At 36.6% G+C, this 26,528-nt stretch overlaps 1 protein-coding gene across 1 annotated transcript in view; it reads left to right on the forward strand.

The window, feature by feature from the left end:
- The window catches only part of IMMP2L (inner mitochondrial membrane peptidase subunit 2), a 1,157,822-nt gene that overhangs the window by 44,192 nt on the left and 1,087,102 nt on the right, over window positions 1-26,528 (forward strand). The window contains exon 2 of the mRNA XM_007944234.2: window positions 1,115-1,218. Within this exon, the coding sequence (XP_007942425.1) occupies window positions 1,115-1,218 (104 nt within the window). The remainder of the gene's footprint in view (window positions 1-1,114; window positions 1,219-26,528) is intronic.

Genomic DNA, 26,528 nt, shown 5'->3' on the forward strand with positions numbered 1-26,528 from the left:
AGTTTGGTTATCCATTCCTCAGCTGATGGACATCTAGGTTGTTTCCATGTTTTGGCTATTGTGAATAGTGCTGTGATGAAGATCAGCGTGCAAAGGCTGTAATCTTTATAAAGAATACTGCCACATCTTCTTGGAGAGTGGCTGGTGATTTTGAACCACTGACCTTTTGGTTAACAACCCAGTGCTTAAGCACTGCAACACTAGGGCACCTTAATAATAAATAGTAACCATAATTTATTATAAATGTACAAAAGGAAAAACCATCTTTACATGTATTTTTTACTCTTGTTAAAATGTTGAACACTACAGTTTATTCATTGCAACAATATTTATTTGGGATTTAGCTTACAAGCCCTTATGTTAAATTTTCAAAGGCTAGGCAGGATATGGTCCTTTTGCGCAAACCATTCTCACCTCTGGTTTCAGACCTGTATCCGTGGGATTTGGCTGAACCCTCTTCAAGTGACAGGTATCTTGACTTCATAGCTTGCCAGTGAAATTTTGTGCCTAGATGGTTTCTTACCCTCACATGAGTTTTTACCTAAAATGTTCCTCAGTGCTTGCCCCTTCAGTCTTCACGCTTATCTGGACCTGTCTGAATCCTAAAGTTAAGGCCACTTCTTAGCTCATATGGGGACCAGGAGCCTTGCTACATGCTCTCTTAGGGGAAAAAAAAAAAAAAAAAAAAGCTCAAGGAAGGAAATCCCCACCATTTCCTTTTTTTCCTCTGATGCAACGATGTGTACCTCTGTGGAATTAGGTTTTATCTGAATAATCTTTTGGGAGATTTGACTCACTTCTTCCTTATGGTTTTTAATCCTTCTTAAAGCTGTCCATACCTCTTTACTGGAGTTTGGTAAAGATATGAATACCTAGCATGTTTTCCTTTCAAGTTAGTATTGGTAATTTATTATTTGTTTCTGGTTCATCTGTGTAGAATCCCAATGAGCCTTTTTGAAAACTCATCATTTGCAGTTACTTTAGAATAGCAATTTGTTGAAAGGCACTATATTAGAAATGTTTTATTACGCTCCACTAGAGCTATGAAGTGCAAGGAACCATGAAAATTGAAAAATACAAATGATAGATGTGTCTCTTTCTCCATATTTTGCAGCCTTCTTTGAATCCTGGGGGGAGCCAGTCATCTGATGTAGTGCTTCTGAACCACTGGAAAGTTAGGAACTTTGAAGTACAGCGTGGTGACATTGTGTCATTGGTGTAAGTAAATCAGAAACTTTCTATAGTGCATGTTATTTATATTTATATTGCTTTATCTGATAAATTTGTGGTTAATATGATATTGCCAATTATGACATTAATGGGTAAATGTAAAATATAATGTTTTATTTTTAAAAATCAATTCTGAAATATGACAATAGCATAAAAAGTGAAAGAAATTGTCTTTTATACTTAACATATATTGGTTGATTGGCATTCTTAGATTTGGCAAAATGTGTTCAATGAAATAATGATTAGAAATTACTATATTGATGATCGATAATACACACCCATGGTCTTATTTTGGAATTTTGCATCTTGGTAGGCAACTTTTATGTTACCCACAAATTTTCTTAGTTTGTGTCACTATAAAATATTTCTGGAAGATGGCAATTATGATATGGAATTCAGTGACATTTGTATATAACAGGTGTTGAATTGAAGAAATTTTGGAAGACTAGTGAAATGATAGCTTTTGTTTGGGGCCAAAAGGTGGCACTGTTTGTCTGCTAAAATGTTGAGACTGGTGAAGAACAAAAATTTCATTTGGGTCTTCATGTACAAAGGGAATGTCAAAGTGTGCATAACTGACACAATGATATAATACATAGTCTTGAGGGGTCGCTGTGAGTCGGATCCGATTCAGTGGCAGTGAGTTTGTTTTTTGTGGGTTTTTGGTATAGTACATGCTTGAACAGTTTAGGTTTGAGATGTTCTTTTGTTTGGTTTTGTTTAAAAAGTAAATCCATACTGAGACGGCTGCAACGGAATTTGCCTAATTTCTTTTGGTTTCAGCTATTTATGAAAGTATTTTAATATGTTTCCCTCTCCTACCAGTTGTACATTGGGGTAGCAATTAATGTAGCAGTTTTGCTGCTGTTTGTTTTAGTGACAGTGAAAGCCTACTGTTTGATGAGGACTTTTCAAATTTCGGTTTCTGGTTCTTAAATTAGAATCATCATTTCTTGTTGGGTAATAATTTGTAATTGTTTGGTGAAAGCAATGCATTGTTCATACTTACCTCTGGCTAGTGCTTTGTGAAAATAAATAGGTATTCTCTAAGTGTGTTTCCTTCCAGGCTGTTCCCCTAGGGTTTATTTGAGAGGATAGTAACCAAGTCTAGTTAAATAACTAATGAGATAAATAAAATTTGAGTGGAGTTTTATATGGCAGACATCCAAGAATGAGGATTCAATGCTTCTGGTGTTCTTGAGTGCTTTCTTTAATATTAGCCTTCCCTTCAGAGTATGCTTTTATTTTGTCATTTAGGGTACTATTTTTGTAATCTCCTTAACAACATTTTGCATGCTGGGTTAGCCTGTTATGTGCTCATTACTCTTTTGCCTTCAGTTTGGCAAGCTTATATCCTGACATAGTTGGTGATGGAGAGGATACCCGCCCAAGTGGAAGAGGTCACACATAATCAGGCAGTTGTGCAGTATTTGTGTGTGTGTGTGTGTGTGTGTGCGAGAAAGTATTGACGTTGACTATCTCTAAGCAAATGAATTTGAATAGGTAATTGGAAAAAAAAAAGTTCCTTGGAATTTAGGATAGCATGGATCCATAAAAGTACCCTACTGTATCATGTTGAAAAGAGAATAATATTAATTTATGTAAATGATATAGTGATTGATACTTATTATATATAAAATAACTTCAAAAATGGCATATTAGAAATTAGGATTGGTATAATAAATTGTAGCTACTTATGTTAAACTATCTTTAATGAGTCAATAATGTACTCATCCCTGTCATGTACATCTTTCATGATGTTTGTTGGTTGCAGGCCATTCATGTAAAATAGTGCTTAGTGACATGTATCATATTATCCCAAAACAAATAATCATTAAGCAACAAATATTGCTTTCTTTGAGAAAGAAACAAGAAGTCAACACTAGTAAAATATTTCTTCATTCTTCCTTTGTATGATTCAGTACTATAAAAGTCACTATTTTAAATTTATTTTTGTTTTATGAGCAAAAAGTGCTATATAGACATGTATTTTAATATATTTTACAAGCTATTTCATTTGAAAAGATTGACGTTGGTTTGCTTACTGTTTGTAATATACATTTAATTCATGTCAAACCATACTGCATATTTACTTTTCTTACAAAATGTACCAGTCTGGTTTTAACATGGATGATAATTTTCTTTACTTTATTGAAATACCATTTATAGTATAATATTATATAAACATTTCAGGAAAATTTTGCCATTTATGAATTCACACTAAAATTTGTTAATGCAACTAAAAGTTGAGGCTGCTGAGATGTGGCTGCAAGGGCAACATCGTCAGAAGTTGGAGGTGGAGAAAAGGTTGTAAGGTTTGTACAAAATGTACTGATGTCAGAGTTGTACACTGCTACATAAAAATTGAAGACCATATCTTATTTTACTTATTTACATTTTCAATTTTTTAAGCAAAGACCAACCTTGCAATAAACACTTCTAAGAGAAGGATTGAATGTAGTATAATACATTTTTATGTATTTTTTATCTATTTTATCCTGTCCTGGTGCTGTTAGTGTACCTGGCCTTAAGTTGCTATTATTAATGAGGCAAATATTAATGATCTCAGAAAGATCACAGATGAACCAATATTGCTTCTGCATTATACAGAAATCCTTAGCCTGCTTCCTAGTTGCCTGTGAGCTATTTCATGTTGCAGAAACTCAGCTGTAGCAGGACAGACTGGCTTCCGTTGTAAGGGGCTTTGTTCAGAGCTCATTGACCCAGGCTGTTTCCTAAGTCACGAAGGGTCAGGGGAAGGGGCAGGAGGTCGGTGCATCTTGAAATATATACTTCTTCTACTTCTTTGCATCTCCTCCTATCTTTTCCTGCCTTTTTTTTTCCTTCCTTTTTCTTTTTTCTGTAAAAAGTTGATCGTAGTGAAGCTATTGTTTAGACTGATTATCTAGTAATTTGGAAACCCAAGGAGGGGTCGCTGTGAGTTGGATCCAACTTGAAGGCAGTGTTTGGTTTTTGGTTTAATATTAATTCAGTAGGTATATTTATCTAAAAACATTGGTCACACAAAACATGATGTGTGGTCACATGATGTATTAAGTAGGTGGCATCATACTCTCTTAGTGGATTTGCAAACTGATGGTGGTGATTAAGGTACATTTTCCACACCTTGGTATTGACTTTTCATTAACCTTTCTGATAGCCTTACTGCAATAGGCTTATCGTAAGTAGTGAGATTTCACAGTGAAGTCTCTATTAAACAAGTCCATAGGGACAGAGGTTCTTTCATAATAATGTTTTAAATAATTACTTTAAAATATTTTAACTTTTTATTTTGAAATAACTTTAAACTAAAAGAAAAGTTGTAAACATAGTATAGAGTTCCTGCATACTCTTTACCAAGCATCCCCTAATATTAACATTATCTATAACCATAGTAAGATTATGGAAACCAGGACATTGTCATTGATACAATACTATTCACTAACCTATAGGACTTATTTGAGTTTCACGAGTTTAACCACTGATTCCTTTTTTTCTCATCCACGATCCTACCCAAGATTCGACATTTCATTTTTATTTTTCTTTCATCTCATCCAATTTGTGACCTTATCTTTCTTGTCTTTCATGATGCTGGCACTTTTGAAGAGCTCCTGGCCAGTTATTTTATAGAATGATCCTCAACCTCTTTAGTTTTTGAGGTCAGCCTGTCTTCAAATGGAGAAGCATTGAGATTGATGGCAGTTACGGAGTAAACTGCAGCTGTGGTGGAGCTGAATGAGAGAGAAACTGTGGCAGTGTAGTAAGTTGGGAGGTGGATGAGACTGGCAGATGGGAGACAGATAGCAGGGTCACTCTTTCAGGCACAGGTCTTTTTAGTTAGTTGGGATCACATACATTGGATCATGACTCAAAGGGTTCACAACTTCTAGAAATAAGTACACTTACTCAAGTTTATAGCTGATAGGAAGCAAGGAGGGGAGCTGTATAAGTGGGGGAAAAAGCTGCCATTTATAGTAGAAGTTGAAGGGAAGGAACTGGAGCTAGGTCACCATTTACACTATATTGAGGCAGTGTTCAGTTCCAGAGGAAAAGGTTGCTGTTGTTGTCAGGGGTCATTGGGTTGGTTCTGACTCATGGTGACCTGTGTACAATAGACTAAAATATGCTCAGTCATATGCCAGCCTCACAATCACTGCTATATTTGAGCCCATTGTTGCAGCCACTGTGTCATTTCATCTTGCTGAGAAGCTTGCTCTTTTTTGCTGACTCTACTTTACTAAGCGTGATGTTCATCTCTAGAGACTGGTCCCTCCTGATGACCTGCCCAAAGTATGTGAGAAGAAGTCTCCACATCATTGCTTCCAAGGAGCATTCTGGCTGTGCTTCTTCCAAGACAGATTTGTTCATTCTTCTGGCAGTCCATGGTAAATTTAATATTCTTCACCAACAGTATAATTCAAAGACATCAATTAATCTTTGGTCTTTGTTATTCACTGTTGAGATTTCACATGCATATGAGGTGATTGAAAATACCATGGCTTGAGTAAGGCACACCTAAGTCCTCAAAGTGACATCTTTGCTATTTAATACTTTAAAGAGATTTATTGCAGCAGACTAGTCCAGTGCAATACATTGTTTGATTTCTTAACTGCTGCTTCTATGGGCAGTGCATTTGGATCCAAGTAGAATGAAGTCCTTGACAACTAAATATTTTCTCAGTTTATCATGATGCTTCTTATTGGTCCAGTAGTGAGGAGTTTTGTTGAAGTGATATTGGGGGATATAGACTTTGATCCTCATCAGTAAGTGCTTCAAGTCTTCTTCACTTTCAGCAGGCAAAGTTGTATCATCTGCATATTGCAAGTTGTTGATGAGTCTTCCTCCAATCCTCATGTTGTATTCTTCTCAATTTAGTCCAGCTGCTTAGATTGTTTGCTCAGCATACAGATTGAATAAGTATGATGAAAGGATACAATCCTGACACACAACTTTCCTGATTTTAAACCATGTGGTAGCCCCTTGTTCTGTTTGAGCAGCTGCCTCTTGGTCTATATACAGGTTCCTTATGAGCACAATTAGTGTTCTGGAATTCCCATTCTTTGCAATGTTAGCCATAATTTATTGTGATCCATACATTTGAATGGCTTAGCATAGTCAATAAAACACAACGAAACATCTTTCTGGTATTCTCTGCTGTAGCCAGGATTCATCTAATATAAGCAGTGATATCCCTTGTTCCATGGTCTCTTCTGAGTCCAGCTTGAATTTCTGGCAGCTCCTTGTTGACATACTGCTGCAACTGTTTTTGAAGTATCTTCAGCAAAACTTTACTCCTGAGTGATGTTAATGATGGGTTCAATAATTTCCACATTCTGTTGGAGCACCTTTCTTTGGAATGGGCCCAAATATGGATCTCTTCTAGTTGGGTGGCCAGATAGTTGTCATCCACATTTCCTGGCATAGACGAGTGAATGCTTCTAGTGTTGTTTGTTGAAACATCCCAATTGGTGTTCCGTCAGTTCCTGGAGCCTTGTTTCCAGTTCAGCTTGGATTTCTTTCTTCATTACCATTTATTCTTGATCGTATGTTACGTCCTGAAATGGTGGAGTGTTGACCAATTCTTTTTGGTAAAGTGACTTTGCTGGGTGAGAAAATGCTCATTGAATGACATCTCTGTATATCAGGTGTTGCATGAGTGCCTTGGTTATGCTGTTTCTATTAATTCTCTAGTATTTGGAGGTAGTAATTTTTTTACAGGAGGATACTGGAACCCAAAGCAAGTAAATGGAAAGTAATAGTAGATCCAGAGTTTAAATCCAGGTTCATTTGACTCTAAACTAGTACTGTCCAGTTGAGCAGCCATTAGACACTTTAAGGAGCTCTGGTGACATAGTGCCTAAGACATTTGACTGCTAACCAGAAGCCTGGTGGTTCAAACCCACCAGCCACTTCTTGGAAGGAAGGTTGGGCAATCTACTTCCGTAGTGATACTGCCTCAGAAACCCAAGGAGGGGTCACTAGGAGTCAGGTCCGACTCAGTGGCAGTGCGTTGCATTAGACACATGTAGCACTTGAGCACTAGAAATTGACTACTATCACTTGTTGAAATAATAATATTTTAGATATAGTTATTCAAATGAAATATTAAAATTAATTTTACCTTTTTATGTTGCTTTTGCAAAATTTAAAATTACATATGTGACATACATTATATTTTTATTGGGCAATGTTGTACCTAAACATTTTTCCTTTATGCACTGCAATTTCCTTTAAGTCTATTTAAGAAAGATCCCAAAAGCTGAGGTTGGAAACTTTAGGCTAGTGGTTATGAAGCAAAAGCAAACCCTAAAGGATAAGTAAACTCTTGTTGGTATTAAGAGTGTGATCAGATTCGAAGACAACGGGAGAAAGACATGCCATTTATGAAGGAAAAAATAACTGTGATAATTTTTAATATTTATTGACTTTATTATTTATCAGTAGCTGGGCTAAGATTTCTATATTCACTTTTATTTAATTCTTATTTTTAAAAAAAGAAGAACAGATATTCTTGTTATCCTATTTAATAAGATGAGAACCCTGGGATACAGAGAGAGTAACTATCTTTTTTAAGGACCCACAGGTAGTAAGTGTTACAGCAAAGATTTGAACTGCCTCCCTTCAGACCTGTGTCCTTAACCATCATACTACTTTATACCTCCATCTATTTATTGTGATGGTTGGTTTGGTTGAGGACATTTATCCATTCTCAGCAAAGATGTCACGTAGACCCTGATATCTCTACATCTTTCCTATTATTCCCATTTTGGATAAAGTGGTTACTGAAATGCGTTCTCTTCATTGATAGCAACAATACTTTATTACGAACGTGTAGGGTACACAGTCTTGACAGCTGGTTTGCGACATGCTAAACTAATTGCCACTTTGTGACAGATGGCCACTGGGATGGCTGCATATCTAGTAGTAAACATGAGCAAAGAATTACAAAGCTTTGAGCCAGGGATATAGATGAATAGAATAGAACCTTTGAAAAAATGAAAGGTGCTAGAGTCTTTGTGTCTGGAGAGCTTGTAAATCTTTAAAGGTCACTTGACCTACCCGGGTAAATTAATTGGAGCCTACAAAAAAGGAAGCTCATGTTTGGAAACAAATGCCCAGAGCAATGATAATATTGAATAATGACCCATAATTGTATTAAAAGCTAGTTATCAGTTGAGGTGTGAGAATATAGTTGTGTATACTTATCTCTTCTCTCTGTGCTCATTCCCAATTTTGTTGTTTACAGCTAAATATTTTTCTGGGTTTGTAGTTAATATTGTACATTTTGAGAACATAAACTTAGAAAGATTCAATAGATATGTCAGAGTACCTAGGGTTTTATTTATTTATGTTTACTTTAATCTACAGTGAAATGCATAGCATTTTGAAATCCTTATTAAGTATATTTACAAATGATATCTTATTATACAATATGATATCATATGAGTATTATTGCTATGATTTGATGTAAGTTAAACTAATTTTGTAAACTATGTATGCAAAAAAAAAAAAAAAAAACCTCAAAAAGACCAGGGAGCTCTGGTGACATAGTGCGTAACGTATTTGACTGCTAACCAGAAGGTTGGCAGTTCAAACCCACCAGCCACTCCATGGAAGGAAGACTGGGCAGTCTACTTCCGTAGAGATTTATCACGTCAGAAACCAAAAGGAGGTGGCTGTGAGTCGGAATTGAAACTATTTATAGGCATAGAGAAAGTTCGTGTCCTTAAGTCAGTCCCTAAGAGAAATGTGCTTTTTTTTTGAGTAGGATAGCTACCTTCATAATATTTATACATTTAATTATGTAATAAAACATTTTTTTAGTTCTGACAAAATATAATTTTAAAATGATTCAATGGTCATAAATTCCAATTTTGAAGTATTGAGATTTTATGGCAAGATAACTATTGGAGATATCAGTAGCTTCTGTTCAACCTATTTCATGAATTTGCTCTCCTTTGAGAGATAACAAGAGGTTATCAAATAACAGATTTATACAGGAGCATTTTATGAAATAGTGGGCACTTAGTGTGTAGTTGTCCATGAGAACAGTGTTATTTTCATTAAAAATAAATGTGTAAGACACTATTTACAAAGAAAGATCTCCTAGATACACATTATATGGCAAAGTTAAGGAGTAGGATTAAACAGTTGAGGAGAAGCATTTTGAATATGTTGTTGTTGTTGTTATTTGCCATCGAGTCGGCCCCGACTCATAGCGACCCCTCCTTGGGTTTCTGAGGCAGTATCACTATGGAAGTAGGGATGCCCAACCTTCCTTCCGAGGAGTGGCTGGTGGGGTTGAACTGCCAGCCTTCTGGTTAGCAGTCAAGTGCCTTAGGCACTACGCTACCAGAGCTCCTATTTTGAATATAACTTTAATTAATAATTATAACAGAGAAATAATTAAAATTTTGGAAAAGTAAATAGATTTGGTTTCAAGTAGGAACCTTAACACCAGCAACTAAACTATTAAATAGAGATGCCAACTTACCTTAAATAATTTTGGCACCAAGAAGATATAGATGCATACCTAAAGATGGGCTCCTAACACAAAGCAATAGTGGACTTCCATTTCCAGTTGTGATGGATTAACTTGTTTCAAACCAAGGCCCCTGCTTAGAAAAATTTGAAAAGCTGCATGAGAAAAAGAAAAATCTAAAGGCATTGGAGTACTACCAAGGGACAAAGATTCTAGAGTGAACGGAAACCTCTTGAGATCCAATGTTCATTACTTTGGGCTGTTTGTCAGTTTGTAAGCAGCACAGATGATGTTAAGCAAGACAGGAAGTGGCAGCTAAAATGGCGAGATGCAAAGTAGAATATTTGGTGGTTGGGTAGGCATCACAGACTAGAATTCAGGGAGAGAACTTGGTAAGACACTGCCAACTTTTCACTGGACCGCTGAAGCATATACCCTAGGAGTTTAGGAGAACTAGAAATAGACTGGATGTAACAAAGATTAAAATCTAGTCTCTAATAAAACCCAATTAGGATTTTGACATTCTTTGCCTTTACTTTGTCTAACATTGCAAGAAACAAGAGGCATCATGAAAAGTCTGTAATTTTTTGAATACAGTATGTGAAAATTAATGAAAAAAATACCTTGCATATCAGAAGTCAGAACCAAGACATAAAACAAAACAACATACAATGGAAATAGTTCCACAGATGATCCAGATAGTGGAATTATAAATATTGACTATAAAATACTTATAATCAGTATATTAAAATAAGTGATGAAAAGGTGAATAATTTCAGCAATGAATAAGAACATTAAAAAAAAAATTCAAAGGAGTTCCAGAATGAAAACCACTATATCTTAACAGATGGGCTTAATAGCAAATTAGACACCACTGAAGAGAGATAAGAGAATGGAAAAAACATAAATAGTGTAACAGACATATAAGACATAGTGAAAAAAGCTGACCTCTATCTAATTGAAGTTCCAGAAGAAGAAGAGACAAAAAATGGGGAAGAAGCAATATTTGAATAAAGGCCAAGAATTTTCCTAAACTAGTGAAGGACATCAACACACAGATTCAAGAAGCATTACACATCCTATCAGGATGAATGCAAAGGAAACTATATTTTAGGGCACACAACAGTCATACTACTGAAAACTGAAGACAAAGGGAAAAATCTTAAAAGAAAAAAAAGGGTATTTTCTTCAAAGTATAAAAAATATAGTGGGCTTCTCCATAGAAAGGAGACAAGAGACAACTGTATGACATCTTTAAAATGATAAAAGGGGGGGGGGACCTCACAATCTAGAATTTTTTATCTAGTTAAATACAAAAAATGAAAACAAACCCCCAGCACCTGCTCCATTGTCCTATCAGACTTCACTTACAAAACATAAATTCAAAAACAAAAATATTAAGAATTCCAAGGTGATAACTGCAGAGCATTAAACCCCAAGTGTGGGGCCCCCCTGAGTTAAGGCCGCGTTTGACTGCATTGGTCATAAGCCTGTGAAGACAACTCTGTTGATTGGTCTAGGAGTGGGCACTGGACCCAAGCAGGTCCATCAGAGCCCTTCCTGGAAATATTAGCAGAGAAAAGTTACCTTGTTAGTGATGTTAAGTTTGAACAGTATGATCTGTTGGAAAATAAGTCACTTTTTCTTAATGCTGTATAAATAAAATATGAGCTAAGTTTAGTAGGCAGAATTATTGTTCCCAAGAACATCCCACACCTGAATGGACAGTGACTATGATAACCTGTCATTCTTATGAATATATTACCTTACATTGCAAAAGGGCTTTGCAGATGTTACTAATCATTTGACCTTAAAACAGGGAGGGTATCCTGGGTTATCTAGGTGGGTGCTTTGTAATCACAGGATCCCTTACAGGCAGAGGCAGACAAGGATGTGGGGGTGTGGCAGAAGAAGAAACCAAATCCAAAGTAGGAGAAACATTAGATGCACTGTTGCTGGCTTTGAAGGTGGAAGGGGCATGAGCAAAGGAACATGGGTAGCCTCTAGAAGCCAAGAATGGCTCCCTGCCAACACCCAGTGAGGATATGAGGACCTCAGTTGTGCGATGGTGCCAACTGATTTCTGCAGCAACCTGAATGAACCTGGAAATGGATCCTCCCTCCGTGTCTCCAGATCAGAGCTGAAACCTTGATTTTGGCCTTGTGAGACCATAAGCAGAGTACCTAGCTGAACCTGCATGACTTTTGACGAGAAGAACTGTGAGTTGTTTTAAGCCCCTTTCTAATTTGTTACAGCAGGAAAAGAAACCGTGCTAAGCAATTAAAAATATAAAAATTTAAAACTACCCTTAAAATGTGTAAGTAAATGAAATTTTTAAAAGATTCGCAGTAAGCATAAAAAAGCACCAGTTTTATTCAAATACTTGGCTAACTAACAAAAAGCGTTGTATTTCTCATCACACAAATCTGAAGCCTCTATCTGCTGGTTCCTGAGTGTAAGAAGAACATGGCAGTGGAGTTGTTGGAGGTCTTGCTTCTACTTTCTTTTACCTGCTTTACCTATTAGCTGTCTGAGTGCCTTTGAACAGATTATTTTAATCAATTTCTGGGTCAATTCTATCTGTAAAAAAGATACAGAATAGGTAATCTCTAATATTCCTTCCATTTTGTAAATTTCATGAAAATGGTTTTTAAGGATCAAGATGGAATTGTTAGGGTGCTGAATAGAAGATTCAGTCCTTCAAAATCAGAAAAATGTGTTGCATGCTTTTGATATTGGAGTCAAACTGATTTGAAATTTTTTGAAGAAGAGGAACTGAAACAGATAAGAGGCTTTATTGGTCAAGGGCAGCAAGATACATTGAAGGAATATAGTTATCAACAGTATGTCTTTGATTGCAGTTATTGAAAATGGAAAACTTTAAAGTTGGCAGATACATGCTTTACAAAAGGATGAGAGCAAAATCCTTTTCCATTTGTTTAAAGTTATTCAAACTAAGAAAGCTGTAGAAACCTTCCATTCCTTCAGTGCTTGGAATTTATTCTGGGAGTAGAACTTTGAAGATTCTTCCAGTCAACTCATGTTCTGGTCGTCTCCACTCTTTTGTCAGCTTAAGATGCATTTCGTACCAATCAACAGTCTGTCCACCTGTTCTTACAAAGTATGATGCTAGAAAAAAAAAAAAAATGCTAGAGTACATATTCTGTTTCATAGTTTAGGTTCCTAGAAAAAAATCAATTGGTACCGCAAAACTAACCTTAAGCATTTCCTTATTTGATCCAAGGTTGGTAGTTACCTTCCATATTACTTTTTACAAAATGAGAAAAAAAAAAAAAAAAAAGGAGGGGCACTGTTTTTGGTGAGTGCAGGTGGCAGTTCTGGGCAATGTGTCTGTGGCTGATAAGAAAGGGAAGGAGCTTAAGGGATCACCACCAGACTTTATCAGTGCTTTGGAGCTCAGGAAAACATTTCTTTCCAAGAAGAGAACAGGAATACATTTTTTCTTTTCTTGGGAATTGTTTATTGCATTAATGAGAACTCTCATTGGCCCATATTATCCATGATTACTTTTTGCATAATCCAGTGACAGGTTTACTCACATCCAGAGGCCACATTTATATTTACTGAAGGCACAGTATAGGTTTCACTTTATTAAAAATTATATGGATGTTGAAATTGCTGATGAGAAGCTGGCTCAGTTTGACTTGGCTATGGATATGGTAATTATCAGATGGCTTTCTGTGCTTTTAGAGGTCGTAAGTTACCTTGCAGAGATTTGTGTACCATACAGTATTATGACAATATAGTAGGAAACATTTCAGTGTGAACATAGGTCTCCCGTAAGCTTTACCACAGAATTAAGTAAGGATCATTGAAAAATTCTGACTTTATTAAATATTCATTATTCTACTGGAGGATCTTTAAAGAGCAACAAGAACTTGAAGAAATAATAGGAAAGCTTTGATAACAGAGACAGGGTGTTAAATGAGTTGAAAGAAGGAAATAATTTATTCATAGAATAGATTCAAATTTGGCAAAAAATGATTTGTAATAAATCAAGGGAGAAATCAGTTAATAAAGAAAGGGGCCAATTACCAGTGAAGGAGGGGTTATATTTAGCGATTCTGAATGTAAGGTTAAACTGCTGTGGTGAATTTCAGCGTAACAAAAAAGAAGAAAAGCAAGGTGGATAATTAGGCAGTAATAAGATCATACTGGAAAAAGAATGCCTCAGGTGTTTGGGGAATGTTGGCTAAGGGTCTCAACCTCCTACAGTTATCTGTGAATATTCACCTTTGCTCTAGAAATGGAAGGAGGAGTGATGCTTTTAGTTATCTTCAAGGAGGTATGATATTTTTTTTAGCACAATTTACTGTGTTGTGGATTTTTAAGTGGTAATAAATAATGAAATGGCAACATAATCTCATGAGAATGATATCTATCATCTATAATTAGTTAAATATACTATAATGTTAACTATAATTTTTTAGGGGCTTATTGATCAGTTATTTAAATTCAGGTTCTATTTTATTGGTTTGTTTCATAAGACACTCACCTTTACAGCCTTAACCTAATTGAAATATTAATGAAATTCACTATAGGAGATTATGCTTCCTATATCTCAATTTAGGGCTTATCAAAAATATGAACGAAAAAAATCCCAAATATTGTCTAAAGAAAGAGTTTTCTTTTTCCTGTTGTAGTAATTTGTGTGTATGTATGTTATTAAAACATTGTAAAGATTTTGATAGTTTCTTGACCATTTTTATAGTTTATGTCTTATGACTCTGAGAGACTTGAATTGTAGAAAAATCTTGGTGATTATTTCTGGAGTCAGTATAAGGTCTAATTTTGTATGACCTTTGTATATGGACCAATAAGGAACATCATGATAAACAGAGAAAATATTGAAGGTATCAAGGATTTCATTTTACTTACATCCACAATCAAAACCCATGGAAGCAGCAGACAAGAAATTAAATGACACATTGCATTGGGCAAATCTGTGGCAAAAGACCTCTTTAAAATGTTAAGGAGTTGTTCTGGTTCCCTAGTGCTGCTCTGATAGGAATACACAACAAATGGGATGGCTTAAACAGACAGGAGTTTATTCTTAAAATTTGGAGGCTTTAAGTCCAAGTTCAAAATTCCAAGCTCTAGGGGCTGGGTGAAAGCCCCTCAGCCTTGGGCCTCAGCTCTGCCTCCAGCTCCCGGCCCACTGAAGCCAGAGGCTTTTCTTCAGACAGCTGCTGGCTGCTAAGGCTGCTAAGCCTAAGGTTGACAAGTAAAAAGGCACAGTCCCGATGTTACCAAACCATATGGCAGGCCATTAATTCAAGTCCATTGTAAGTCCCAAGGTCAGCAGACCATGGCAGGCTGGTGAACAATGACACAGCTACATGCAGGGTCCAAGTGTGCCATAAGCTAGAGACCATTCTGTAAGGCTTCTGCTTATATACAGGGAGCAGACCACATTCCCTAAGGCAGTTACTCAGCTGCTCACAGTAGATTCCACCGTGGAGTTGATTACTAATCTCATCATGGGGCATACTACATCCAGCTGCCCAGCCACTCAACCAGGCCCAGCCAAGTTGACATACAAACTGAACTACCACAGGAGTTAAGATGTCTCTTTGGGGACTGTGGTGTACCTGACCCAAGCCATGGTATTTTCAATTGCCTCATATGCATGAGAAAGCTAGACATGAATAAGGAAGAGTGAAGAAAAAATGATGCCTTTGAATTGTGGTTTTGGCGAAGAATATTGACTATACTGTTAACTACCATTACAATGAACAGATCTGTCAAGGAAGAAGTACAGCTCAGAATCCTCTTTAGAAGTGAGGATGGTGAGACTTTGTCTCACGTACTGTGGTCATTTATCAGGAGGAACCAGTCCCTGGAGGAGTACATTATGCTAGGTAAAGCACAGGGTCAGCGAAAAAGAGGAAGCCCCTCAACAAGATGGAAGGACAGAGTGCTGCAACCGTGGGCTCCGACACAGCAACCACTGTAAAAGATGGTGCTGGATTGGGTAGTATTTTGTTCTGTTGGACACTGACTTGGTACAAGTCAGAACCTACTCAATAGTACCTAACAACAACAACAACTATATTAATGATCAGATAAGAGGGGATTAAGACAATTAAATTCAGAGATGATTCCAAATTAAAAAATGATATGAATGCAGAATTTGGGCTAATCTTAACTCCTACCGTGCTATGTTCAGAAAAATGTCCTCTGATACATACAGAAATATCCTTTATAATTGTAGTCTTTCTTTTGTCACTGACATAATTAGCCTATATTTTCTTTCATTAACTTTTATATCAAATTTAGTTCTGTACGGTACTGTTGGACAACCAATGAAAAAAATCTGCTTTTCAAAATATTAGCAGCTACTCAACATCAGATCAAATTAGCAGTAACTCAAGGAGTAGTCATGGTTACACAGTAAAAAAAGATAAGACTAGACATGAGGAGACCTGAGCCCTAGGCCCACTCTGGCACTAAGGCACTGTATGACCCTGGACTTCTGTGAACTTCTGTAGATGAGCTTTTCTTTTTAATAAAATGAAGGGATTGCACCTGATAACTTCTTAAGATACCCTTTAACTTGAAAGTTCTTGTGTCTTACATTATTTTGTTTTCTACCTGTGGAGTTTACATTTCTTTTATGATATGATACATATTAAAACTTATGTAACATTTTGTTACATTTCAAAAGTATTAATAATTCATTCATTTGGCAAATATTTTCTAAGTACCTACTCTGCCCAATATTAGTCACTGGTGATACAGATAGGCAACTGATCTCTTCTTATGGAACTTTTTACTCTGTAGTATAGATGTGTCTTGAAGAAGATATGTAGAAATTGTGAAAATATTACAAGGGAAACTCGCTATTCAATAAATCAGCGATTGTGCCAGGCGTGGTACAGGGGAATGATGGGTGTTGGCTTGAACTGGCTCATGAGAGTTTGTGTGCACATCTCTTCCCGACCCTGTAGTCGCTCAGGGACTTCATGATGGTAGCTTGAAATCAGCCATGGTGAAAGTATGGTAGAAGTATTTATACCATGAAAATGGGTGAACACTACACAATTAGGAACCCCCCCCCAAGTGAGCTGATGGTAAGTATTGTCAAATGACACAACAGAAGTGGCAGACATAGTTTCTACCCAGTGTATCGTATATCAAAGCAGAAAGGTGGCGGACTCATGGTGTGCAATGAGTATATAGAACCATATGCATACTACTGATATGGCATGGAAACAGATGAGTTACTGAAGGTAGAAGGACTGAGAGAAAACATGCTGTAAATCTGAAACTAAATTTTAAAGATGGGGTGGTACATATTTGACCTGTGAAGAAGCAAGAAAGTTTTCAAGTAGCAGGAACAGAAACTTTGATGCGTGAGTGAACAGTTACCTATGAAAAATGACAAATAATTTTGTTGGTCATGAACAAGGTGTCTAAGCTTAGCCTCATTTGAGAATAATAATGTCTGAATCATGTGTAAGCCTATGACAGAGAAGTCCTAAATGCAGCCAGATTCTCATTGCTGGTAAAGAATACTGTCATTGAATTTTGTGACCTTATCTCTCAGTGGTACTCAGAGAGTTTAAAAAAATAATAAATAAATAAATAAAAATAGATATAAACAATGTGGTCTCATGCTTTATACCAATTAAAGACTTTAAAGTGTTGTTTGTGATACATATTCTGTAGAATATTAATATTGAATCTACCATATATACTTAAGCAATTTCATCACCATAACTTACTTTAATATTGAAATGAATTGACATCAACACCAACAATGTGACTCCGTGTGCTAACATTGAAGAAGCAGCTGTTCCCTGTGGCTTCGAGTTGGATCACATTTTACTGATAGTAGGTGACTGTGGGCCATTCGGCCCCTTCTCTACTGTAGCTGAAAAGAGAGCAAGTACAAGAAGGGAAAACTGAAAAAGTCTAAGGATGTGCTGAAGCTCAGCTTTGAATGGAACCTGGCTCTGTAATTTTGGAGAAGTCACAGGAACTAGGAGACAGGCTGTCAGACAGGAGTCTGGAGTGGAGTAAAATTGGAGTCGATGAATACACTAACTCCAGTTATGTGAAGAAACAGCCAAACAACATGGCGAAGCAAAGGAAACGAGTAGATAAAAAATTTAAACTCTTCTCTTTGGAGAGTCCAGTCACCCTGTGCATACCTGACTCCATTAGTTAGACTTGCATCAGCCTTTTTATCCACCTGATAAGCTGAGAGCAGCATTCAAGAAGTAGAAGCAGTTATTCTTCATTCCTTACCCTCAATAATGTCATTCATGAATACCAATAGCAGTTTTATTTGTTAAAATAAATACAGCTTATATATACAGAATGAAATAAACATGCTCTGCAATCAAATAATCTTTATTCCTTTTTATCAACACTGCGTTTTGGAGCAATAGCTCTACAAAGGAAATAACTATCATGATGTTGGCAGTTACTGGCTTATAAAACTATCTCACAAAATTAAGCACTATGTACAGTTTAAAAGAATTTTGCTTTTGAATTTCATTTTGAATATTAGCATGAAAAGAGAATTTCATTCCTTTTTTTAAAAAATAATTTTGTTTTTGCTGATGTGTATTTGTAGTAGCTTGGAGTATTGAAGAAATCTGAGCCAAAGATTTTGGTTAGTTATAATTATGGTGACCCTGAAACTGTGGCTGACCTACATTATAATGGATAAATGAGTCTTTGAAGGTTTCACTGGACAAAACAGAACTTTAAATCCTGCCAGAATTTGAAATACAGCATTTACTTTGTAAACATGGGAACTTTTTTTTTTGACTTCCCATGAGTATTACACTAAAGACCACAATGATGTCTTTGTGTGTTACCAGTCTCAAGTGGTGGATAATAACATTAGATTTGTAAAGTAAATTCTTTAAATTTTCCAATTTTTTTTTAACAACTTTTTTTTTTTTTTCCTTTAGGAGATATATACTTGAACAGATACTGCTGTAAATGAATGTGAAATTGGTTAAAATAAATTTAGAGTGTGTGAGAGCTGGAATCAACATTAGGGCAGTGGGTTTGGTTTATTTGGTTTATATGTTCAAAGTAAAACAAAAATAAAACAAACCGTAAGTTGACATACCTTAAAATATTGGTTATGTTAACGGTTTGGTGAACATAGGGCACTGTTTATTGAGATCATGATTTTAAGATGTCTGGAAGTTACTGTTATTATTTTTGCTATATGCAAGTCATTTTATTGGATGTGTCATAGAATGAGATGTGCATAACGTACATCACTATTATCTTTTTTATTTATTATCATTTAAACCTTTAATTTTTACTGACACAACAGAACTTCATTTTAAAAGGCCAAGTAATAGAGGCAATATTCCTGGATTGGTTTCTAGTCTAGATTTTGCTTCTAACTGCCAGGTGACCTTGAATAAGCCATCTAATTAGTTAGGGCCTTAATTTCTTAAACTATAAAATTCTGAAATTGGCTTGGTTGACAGTTTCTTTATAAATTTCCACCCTAATGTGATATATAACTGCTGGCTCTGCAATAACCTTTTGAAGTCCTTCATCCTCCAATAAAAAACAAAAACAAAAAAAACTCATTGCCATCGAATCGAATCCGACTCATAGCAACCCCCTTTGGGTTTCTGAGGCGGTAAATCTCTATGGAAGTAGATTGCCCAGTCTTCCTTCCACAGAGTGGCTGGTGAGTTTGAACTGCCAGCCTTCTGGTTAGCAGTCAAATGCCTTAGGCATTATGCCACCAGAGCTCTAGGGCAATGCTGTCCAAAGGAAATATAATGTGAATCATAGATCTAATTTTTGAAATATCTAGTTGCCACATTAAAAAAAATAGTAAGAAATAGATGAGTTTGATTTTAATAATATATTTTATTTAGCCCAATGTATTAGAAATATTTTGTCAGTATGTCAGTTAATATTAAAAGTATCCATGAAATAGTTTACAGTTCTCAAATAATAAGTCATAAAATCCAGTGTGTATTTCACACTTAAAAGCTCATCTCAATTTGGCCTAGCCACATTGCAAGTTTCAGTAGCCTTGTGTGGCTCATGGCTACCATATTGGATCATGCAGCTGAGGCAATTGGTATTCGCATATTTCTATGCATGAAACAAATTTAGGAACTTTGCAGTCATCTTTTATTCTTTCTGTTTTTTCCTCTCTTCTGTTAGTGAAGGAGACTTATACTTTCTAGAATCTGCTAGGATTTAGAGCCAATTGTTATATTTTCTCTTATTTTCAAATTCCAAGAAGAGTAGTTTGTGAGTTCTTTTAAATTTCTTAACTTGTTTACTCCCTTAGCCTTTTGGAATCAGGTCTCTCCCTCCAGTACTGAACAGACGCTCCTTGGAAAAATTTTCAAACTTTCTGATTGTTAAATCCAATGGCCACAAATCCAATGAATGATTCTTGGCCTCTTAGCAGCAGTGGACACTGTGAGCACTCCCTCCTTGAAACTTCCTTGTCCCTTGTCATCTATTACCTATCTCTTCCTTCTTTCTCTTCTTAGCTCTCTTTTTTGCTGGTTCCTTTCTTGACCCTCTTCTGTGTTCCCTTTATTTACTGCTTTTGACTTCTTGCTCACTTGACTTCTTCCCTAAGCATCATGCTTCTATTTTTAGCTATTGAGTATCTGTATGATGATGTTCTAAAGGTCCCTCAAACCCAACCTGTCCTTCCCCATAAACTTGCTCTTTTTCTGGTTATTGTTTTGGTCCTTGACCTCACTATATGTAGTCACAAGTCAGAGTTAGAGATTTCATCATCATCTTTGACTTCTCTCATTTTATTACCATTTTCATCCAGTTAGACACAGAGCCCCTTTAAGTCTATTGCAAAATACTATGGAATATTTCTATTTGCACCTGCAGTTCTTCATTCCAGGTGCCCTTCACCCCTCATAAAGATCTCAAATGGTCTCTCTTTCTTTGATTCTATTTCCTCTATCACATCCTTCACATTGCTACCAGGGTTCTTTCTATCATAACTTGGATAATATCACTTTCCTGCTTAAAACTTGTGCTGATTCTATTTTTTTCCCCTTTTATGGTATTTAAGGCCTAGCCTGCTATTCTGTTTCACTCTAGACATGCTCTTCTGTATTTCCTTCTCTTCAAAAAGTCTTTAAGATTTAAAAATATTTCAAATGATGAAAATTTAGTCTTCTTGATGGCTAGTGAAAGAAAGTAGCCATCTAATGTAGATAATGTGGCCTGTACAGCACTTCTGTACCTGTAATAAATGAGCAAACACATGGTATGCTTATATGATACCTGTAAGTAGGTTGGTAGGTAGATTTCCTTTGCTTCTTTGCAAAAAAATTCCCATGTAGATGTTTCACTTCCTGCATAGCAAGAGTTATTAATACCCTGACAACAGTGAATATGGAGAAAGACATCATGCTTGGTAAAGGAGATGGTCAGCTAAAAAGAGGAAGACCCTCAATTGAGTGGATTGACATAGCGGCTGCAACAATGGGCTGAAATACAGCAATGATTGTGAGGATGGCACAGGACCGGTCAGTGTTTCATTTCTGTTGTACAAAGAGTTGCTGTGAATCATAACTGACTCCATAGCATCTAACAACAGCAACAATGAATGATGCATGCTTTAATTACAGGTATGCTTTCTATACTTGGAAACTAATATAGAGAAATATCTTGGTTAAGGTACAGCTGACTTTTATAGGAAAACATTAAATTCTCTGAGGGAATGCTAATGTAAATAGAAAGTAACTGGCATTTAGTTGATGTAGTTGGGGTGAAAAAGAATGATTTTAATTGTTACATATTTCTTAATATTCTTATAGTTGTTTATCTCTTGTTCTCCCCCCACCCCAGCATATTTCAATTGGATGAGCTTTTAGTTCATTAGAATACAGAATTTTTTTCTCCCAATCTATTCCTGTTATTAGTAACCTTACATATCTTAGCTGGTAATAGGCTTCCCTTAAGCAGCATAGTCATCATTGCTGCAAGGAAAAAGATAAATATTTATTGGAGTGTGTTTCTTCCTGGAGACCTTATAGAAGTACTGAATATGCTGAGAAAGTGATTTTTGCTTATTCTTCATGAATGTTTATTTAAAATCTAATTGCTTAAGTTGAAAGAAAACTATAGGTCAGAAACAGCAATGAATAAATTGTCAACAGGATTATGTTTGCATATAGTGAGAATGTTTTGCCCTTTTCTCAAAAGGAAAAGAAGGTACTAGCTGATCATCATATTCAAAAAGGTAATTAGCCTTATTATCTCTCCAATTCCAAGGAAGTCTAGACATGAACTTGGGATTTGGCATATTTTTGTAAATGTAAATACCAGTCATCTTTGAAAATTTATTCTGAAGAATCACCTGTATTGTATATAAGTGAATATGAGCAGTGTGACTCATAAAATAAGTAGGAGAAAAAAGCCAACAACTTTAATTGCAATAAAGTATTTCTTTTAAAGTAAATGGGAGTCCCCGGGTGCTGAGTATGATTCTTCCGTTTGTCTGTTAACCGAGGTTGGCAGTTTGAGTCCCCCAGAGGCACCTGAGAGGAAAGGCCCGGAGATCTACTTGCAAATGATCAATCTTTGAAGGCCCGATGGAGCACAGGTGGTGGTCGGATACACGGGGGGCACCATGAGGCAGAATTGACTTGATAGCAATGAGTTTTTTAAAAAATAAATACTATCTGTCTTAGACTACTTCTCAGAAGGAAGACTGGGCAATCTACTTCTGTAGTGATGCTGCCTCAGAAATCCAAGGAGGGGTCTCTATGAGTCAGATCTGACTCAATAGTAGTGAGTTTTTTTTTTTGGTCTCAGGCTGTGTTCTCTAGAAAAGCAAAACCAGCAAAGCTGAGAGAGAGAGAGACAGAGAGAGACAGAGACAGAAGGAAGGGAGGAGAGAAGGAGAGAGGGAGAGGGAGAGGTAGAGAGGGAGATGGAGATGAAGAGGGAGAGAGAAATTTATCTCAAGGAAATAGCTTGCGAAGTTGTAGAGGCTGGCAAGTCCCAAGTTCATGGTCAGACATCCAGTTAGAGGCTTTCCTTGACTCATGCAGCTGCAGGGGATGATGGACCCAAGATTGGGCAGGCATTATAGCAGGTTGTTGGCTTTGGAGACTGACAAATCCAAATTCAGCAGGTAAGGTGGCAATCTATTAGCTCACAGTCTACAATGGCAACAGTCCCAAAATCAGCCAGCAATATGGCAGGCCAGTGGTTCAAGTCTAGGAGCCGGAGGTCAAATGATGAGCCAGATCAATTAAAAAGCTGGAAATCTTTGCCAAGATTCCATTTATATTGGAAGCAGGCCACACCCCTGAGGTAACTCCCTTTCTGCTGATTGGCTGTTCATAGCAGATCTCATCATGGAGGTGATTACATTATATGAGATCTCATTGGGGGATGACTACATCATAACTGCTAAACCACTGAGAATTGTGGCTCAGCCAAGCTGACATACAGCCTTAACTATCACATCATCTTTATAGAACTACAGTCGTGCGCCTCATGACATTCATTCAGACAACATCCAAACACACATATGTCCATGGTCCCAATCCCCATAAAGTCTATTATATTAAAAATTTAAGGTACAAACAATGGTTCGTAATAACAGACATGCACTACTTTGCAACATACATCAAAATATTATTACTACTGCATTATTATGTTAAAGATATTTCAGTGTAGCTGGAAGTGTTTCTTTAATGTTTTTAATGCATAGAAAGGTACACTATATAGAATACACTAGAACAAACAATGGATTAACTGACATTAGTTGCGAACTGGACCTAGTTGTTTTGACTCACATAGAAATTAAAGATGGATTTAGGAACAGAACTCAATTGTAATCCAGGGACTGCCTGTCTGTTATACGGTGTTCTCACCACATCACCTAATCTGCCTTGATTTACCCATCTGCATGATAATAGTTCTTACCTCACAGGGTTATTGGGAAGATTTAATGAGGTAATAGATGTAAAATGTTAGAACAATTCCTGACACGTAATATGTCTTCAAAAAATGTTATATAATTTCTATATGTAGTCCAGAAATACATATACAGTCATGCCTCACTTAATGTCTGTAACACGTTCTGTGAAATAGGATGTTATGTGATTTGGATGTGGTGAGAACACCGTATAACAGAACGTGTTACAGACATTAAGTGAGTGCTCAGTAATCTGGTTTTCTAACGAACTCTACAGCTACTGCTTTTAATTTAACTCATAGCTAGTATTCTAAGTTAAACCTTTCTTGGGACCCTAACATATTTATGATGAACTGATAAATATGTATATTTACATAAACACACAAATATACCACATGTAACTGTCTCAAACCATTTGTAGAATTCTCTGTTTTTTATAGTGACAAAAATAACTTTTTATTGATTATAGTTTTTGCATGTGAGGCACGTTTCCATTGACCCAAGTAAGGGAATTAAATTTTTTTTTTTAAAATAAATTTTTCAGTATGATTTTGTTTTTTAATCTTAGAAGTATATTTATAGTTTGCACAGATCAATCAGGCTTCCCTTTCCCACGTTCTCTTCCCAGCTCCTTATACTTTCCTAAAAAGCTACAAAATTTGATGATTTCTCATGCCCTTTTCAGCAATGCCTGAGCTCAAAAACTCCATGATTCAATTATAGCAATCGCATCCATTTTGGGAGGAAAATCATCATTAAGGGCTGCTTCTCTGGCTGAATGAGGAGTTTGGTAGCTGTCACTGAAAGCCTGAGTGCTCTAAGGTTGAAGGTTGGAGTAAAGTGTCCCATCTACAGACAGGAATAGCCCAGATGGGGACTGATGAATATCAGATCTAGTCTGACAACAGAGTCATCAAAAATGAGTTGTGAGCAGACAAAACTCCCAAGAACTTAAAGATGTACTGCTACATGTGGTCAGAGAACCAGGTACAGTAGGAATGACAGGTCTTGATGATCTTATGAACAATAGGCTGTTTGGATAATAAAAGGTGAAGACTTGCCTGTGTTTTTATGTTTCTAGCATACATTTGACTGGGCAGGTAGAGTCCACATAAAATGACTGAGGAGGCTACAGTGACATAAGCCGTAGATCCAGGGACAAATATCAGAAGAAAAGTTAATAATAATAACAGGAGTTACTATGTAGTGGTTGTTAGATGCCATTCAGTCAGTTTGGACTCACAGCGACACCAAGTGACAGAATAGAACTGGCCCCTAGGGTTCTCTAGGTTGTAATCTTTACAGAAGTAAATTGCCAGCTCTTCCTCTTGCAGAGCTGCTGGGTTCCAATTGCCAACCTTTTCGTTAGCAGCCAAGCATTTCACTGGTGTATCACCAGGGCTCCTTAGCTAATGCTGTGTACTTGTTGGAGTTGTGTGCCGTTGAATCCACTCTGGCTCATAGTGACCATATAGTGCAGAGTGGAACTGCCCTAGAGAATTTCCTAGGCTGTAAATCTTTATGGAAGCAGACTGCCACATTTTTCTCCTGTGGGGTATCTGGAAGATTTGAACCACTGACCTTTCTGTTAGCAGTTGAGTGCTTAAACATTGTGTCAACAAAGCTCCTTAGCTAATATTATAGAACACTTAAATAAGCCAGACACTGTCCTTAGTAGTTTTCACATATTAATGAATTTAATTAATGGGGTATTAGAGGGAACCCAGTCCATGAGACTACTCTCATTTCTGACACCAACTGCAAGTTCAGAGGTTCTCAAAACCACTCTCAGATTTGATAAAGAAGGACTTACAGAACTAATAGAGAGCTCTTACACTCATGGTTTTGTTTTGTTATAGCCAAGAGCAGAAGCACATAGGGCAAAACCAAGAAAGGATTAAAAGTGAGCTTCCTTCGTCCTCTTCTGGAGGAATTGTGTACAGTGTTACTTTTCTGGCTTTGCTGTGTGGCTCTAAGTCCCCATCCTTAAGGAGACTGTTAATATTTGATTGGTTTAATACCCCAGGCAAACAAAGGCCAGGTATGAAATTCCAAGGATTTAGAGATTACTTCCCAAAAGTGAAGGGCAAAGTCCAATTTTTCTCTTTAAACCAAAAACCAAACTCACTGCCATCCAGTCGATTCCAACTCATAGGCACTCCCTTTTGGGTTTCCGAGGTGGTAAATCTTTACAGAAGTAGATCACCCAAGTCTTCCTTCCATGGTGTGGCTGGTGGGTTTGAACCACCAACCCTCTGGCTAGCAGTCAAATGCCTTGGGCACTATGCCTCCAGAGCTCCTTAGGTCTTCTCTTTGGCAATGTTAAATTCTTTACAGTGACTATACAGTCTGATGTAAGTAATTTGACATATATATCACATAGAAGCCCTGTGACCTGTATACTGTTATTTGATTGCCTATTTTAAATTTGTGTACAGATAAATAACTTGCTCAGTTTACATAGTCTAGTAAGTGGTAGAGGCAAGAGTGAAGCAAAGCAATCTACTTCTACAATCTATGCTCTTAACCTCAGCACTGTAGTTACTACTTCTCTAGATGGAGATGTAAGAAAGGGAGGCAGAAGGAGCAAAAGAGTAACAAATGACTCAAAGGCACCAAAAAAAATAACAATGATTCTTTTCTGGGTATTAATTAATTATGCCATATTTAGCATACACCAAAAACCAAACCAAACTCACTGCCACTGAGTTGGATCCAACTCATAGCGACCCCTCCTTGGGGTTTCTGAGGTGGTATCACTATGGAAGTGGATTGCCCAAGCTTCCTTCCAATATTTAGCATATTTATCAATTTTAATAATTCATACTTTGAATGAAAATCGAATATGAGGAAGTTTTTTTTTTTTTTTTTTAATTTTGATTT

This window comes from Orycteropus afer, unplaced genomic scaffold, assembly GCF_000298275.1.
Source record: "Orycteropus afer afer isolate SDZICR_OR568_19922 unplaced genomic scaffold, OryAfe1.0 scaffold00007, whole genome shotgun sequence".
Taxonomy (NCBI): domain Eukaryota; kingdom Metazoa; phylum Chordata; class Mammalia; order Tubulidentata; family Orycteropodidae; genus Orycteropus; species Orycteropus afer.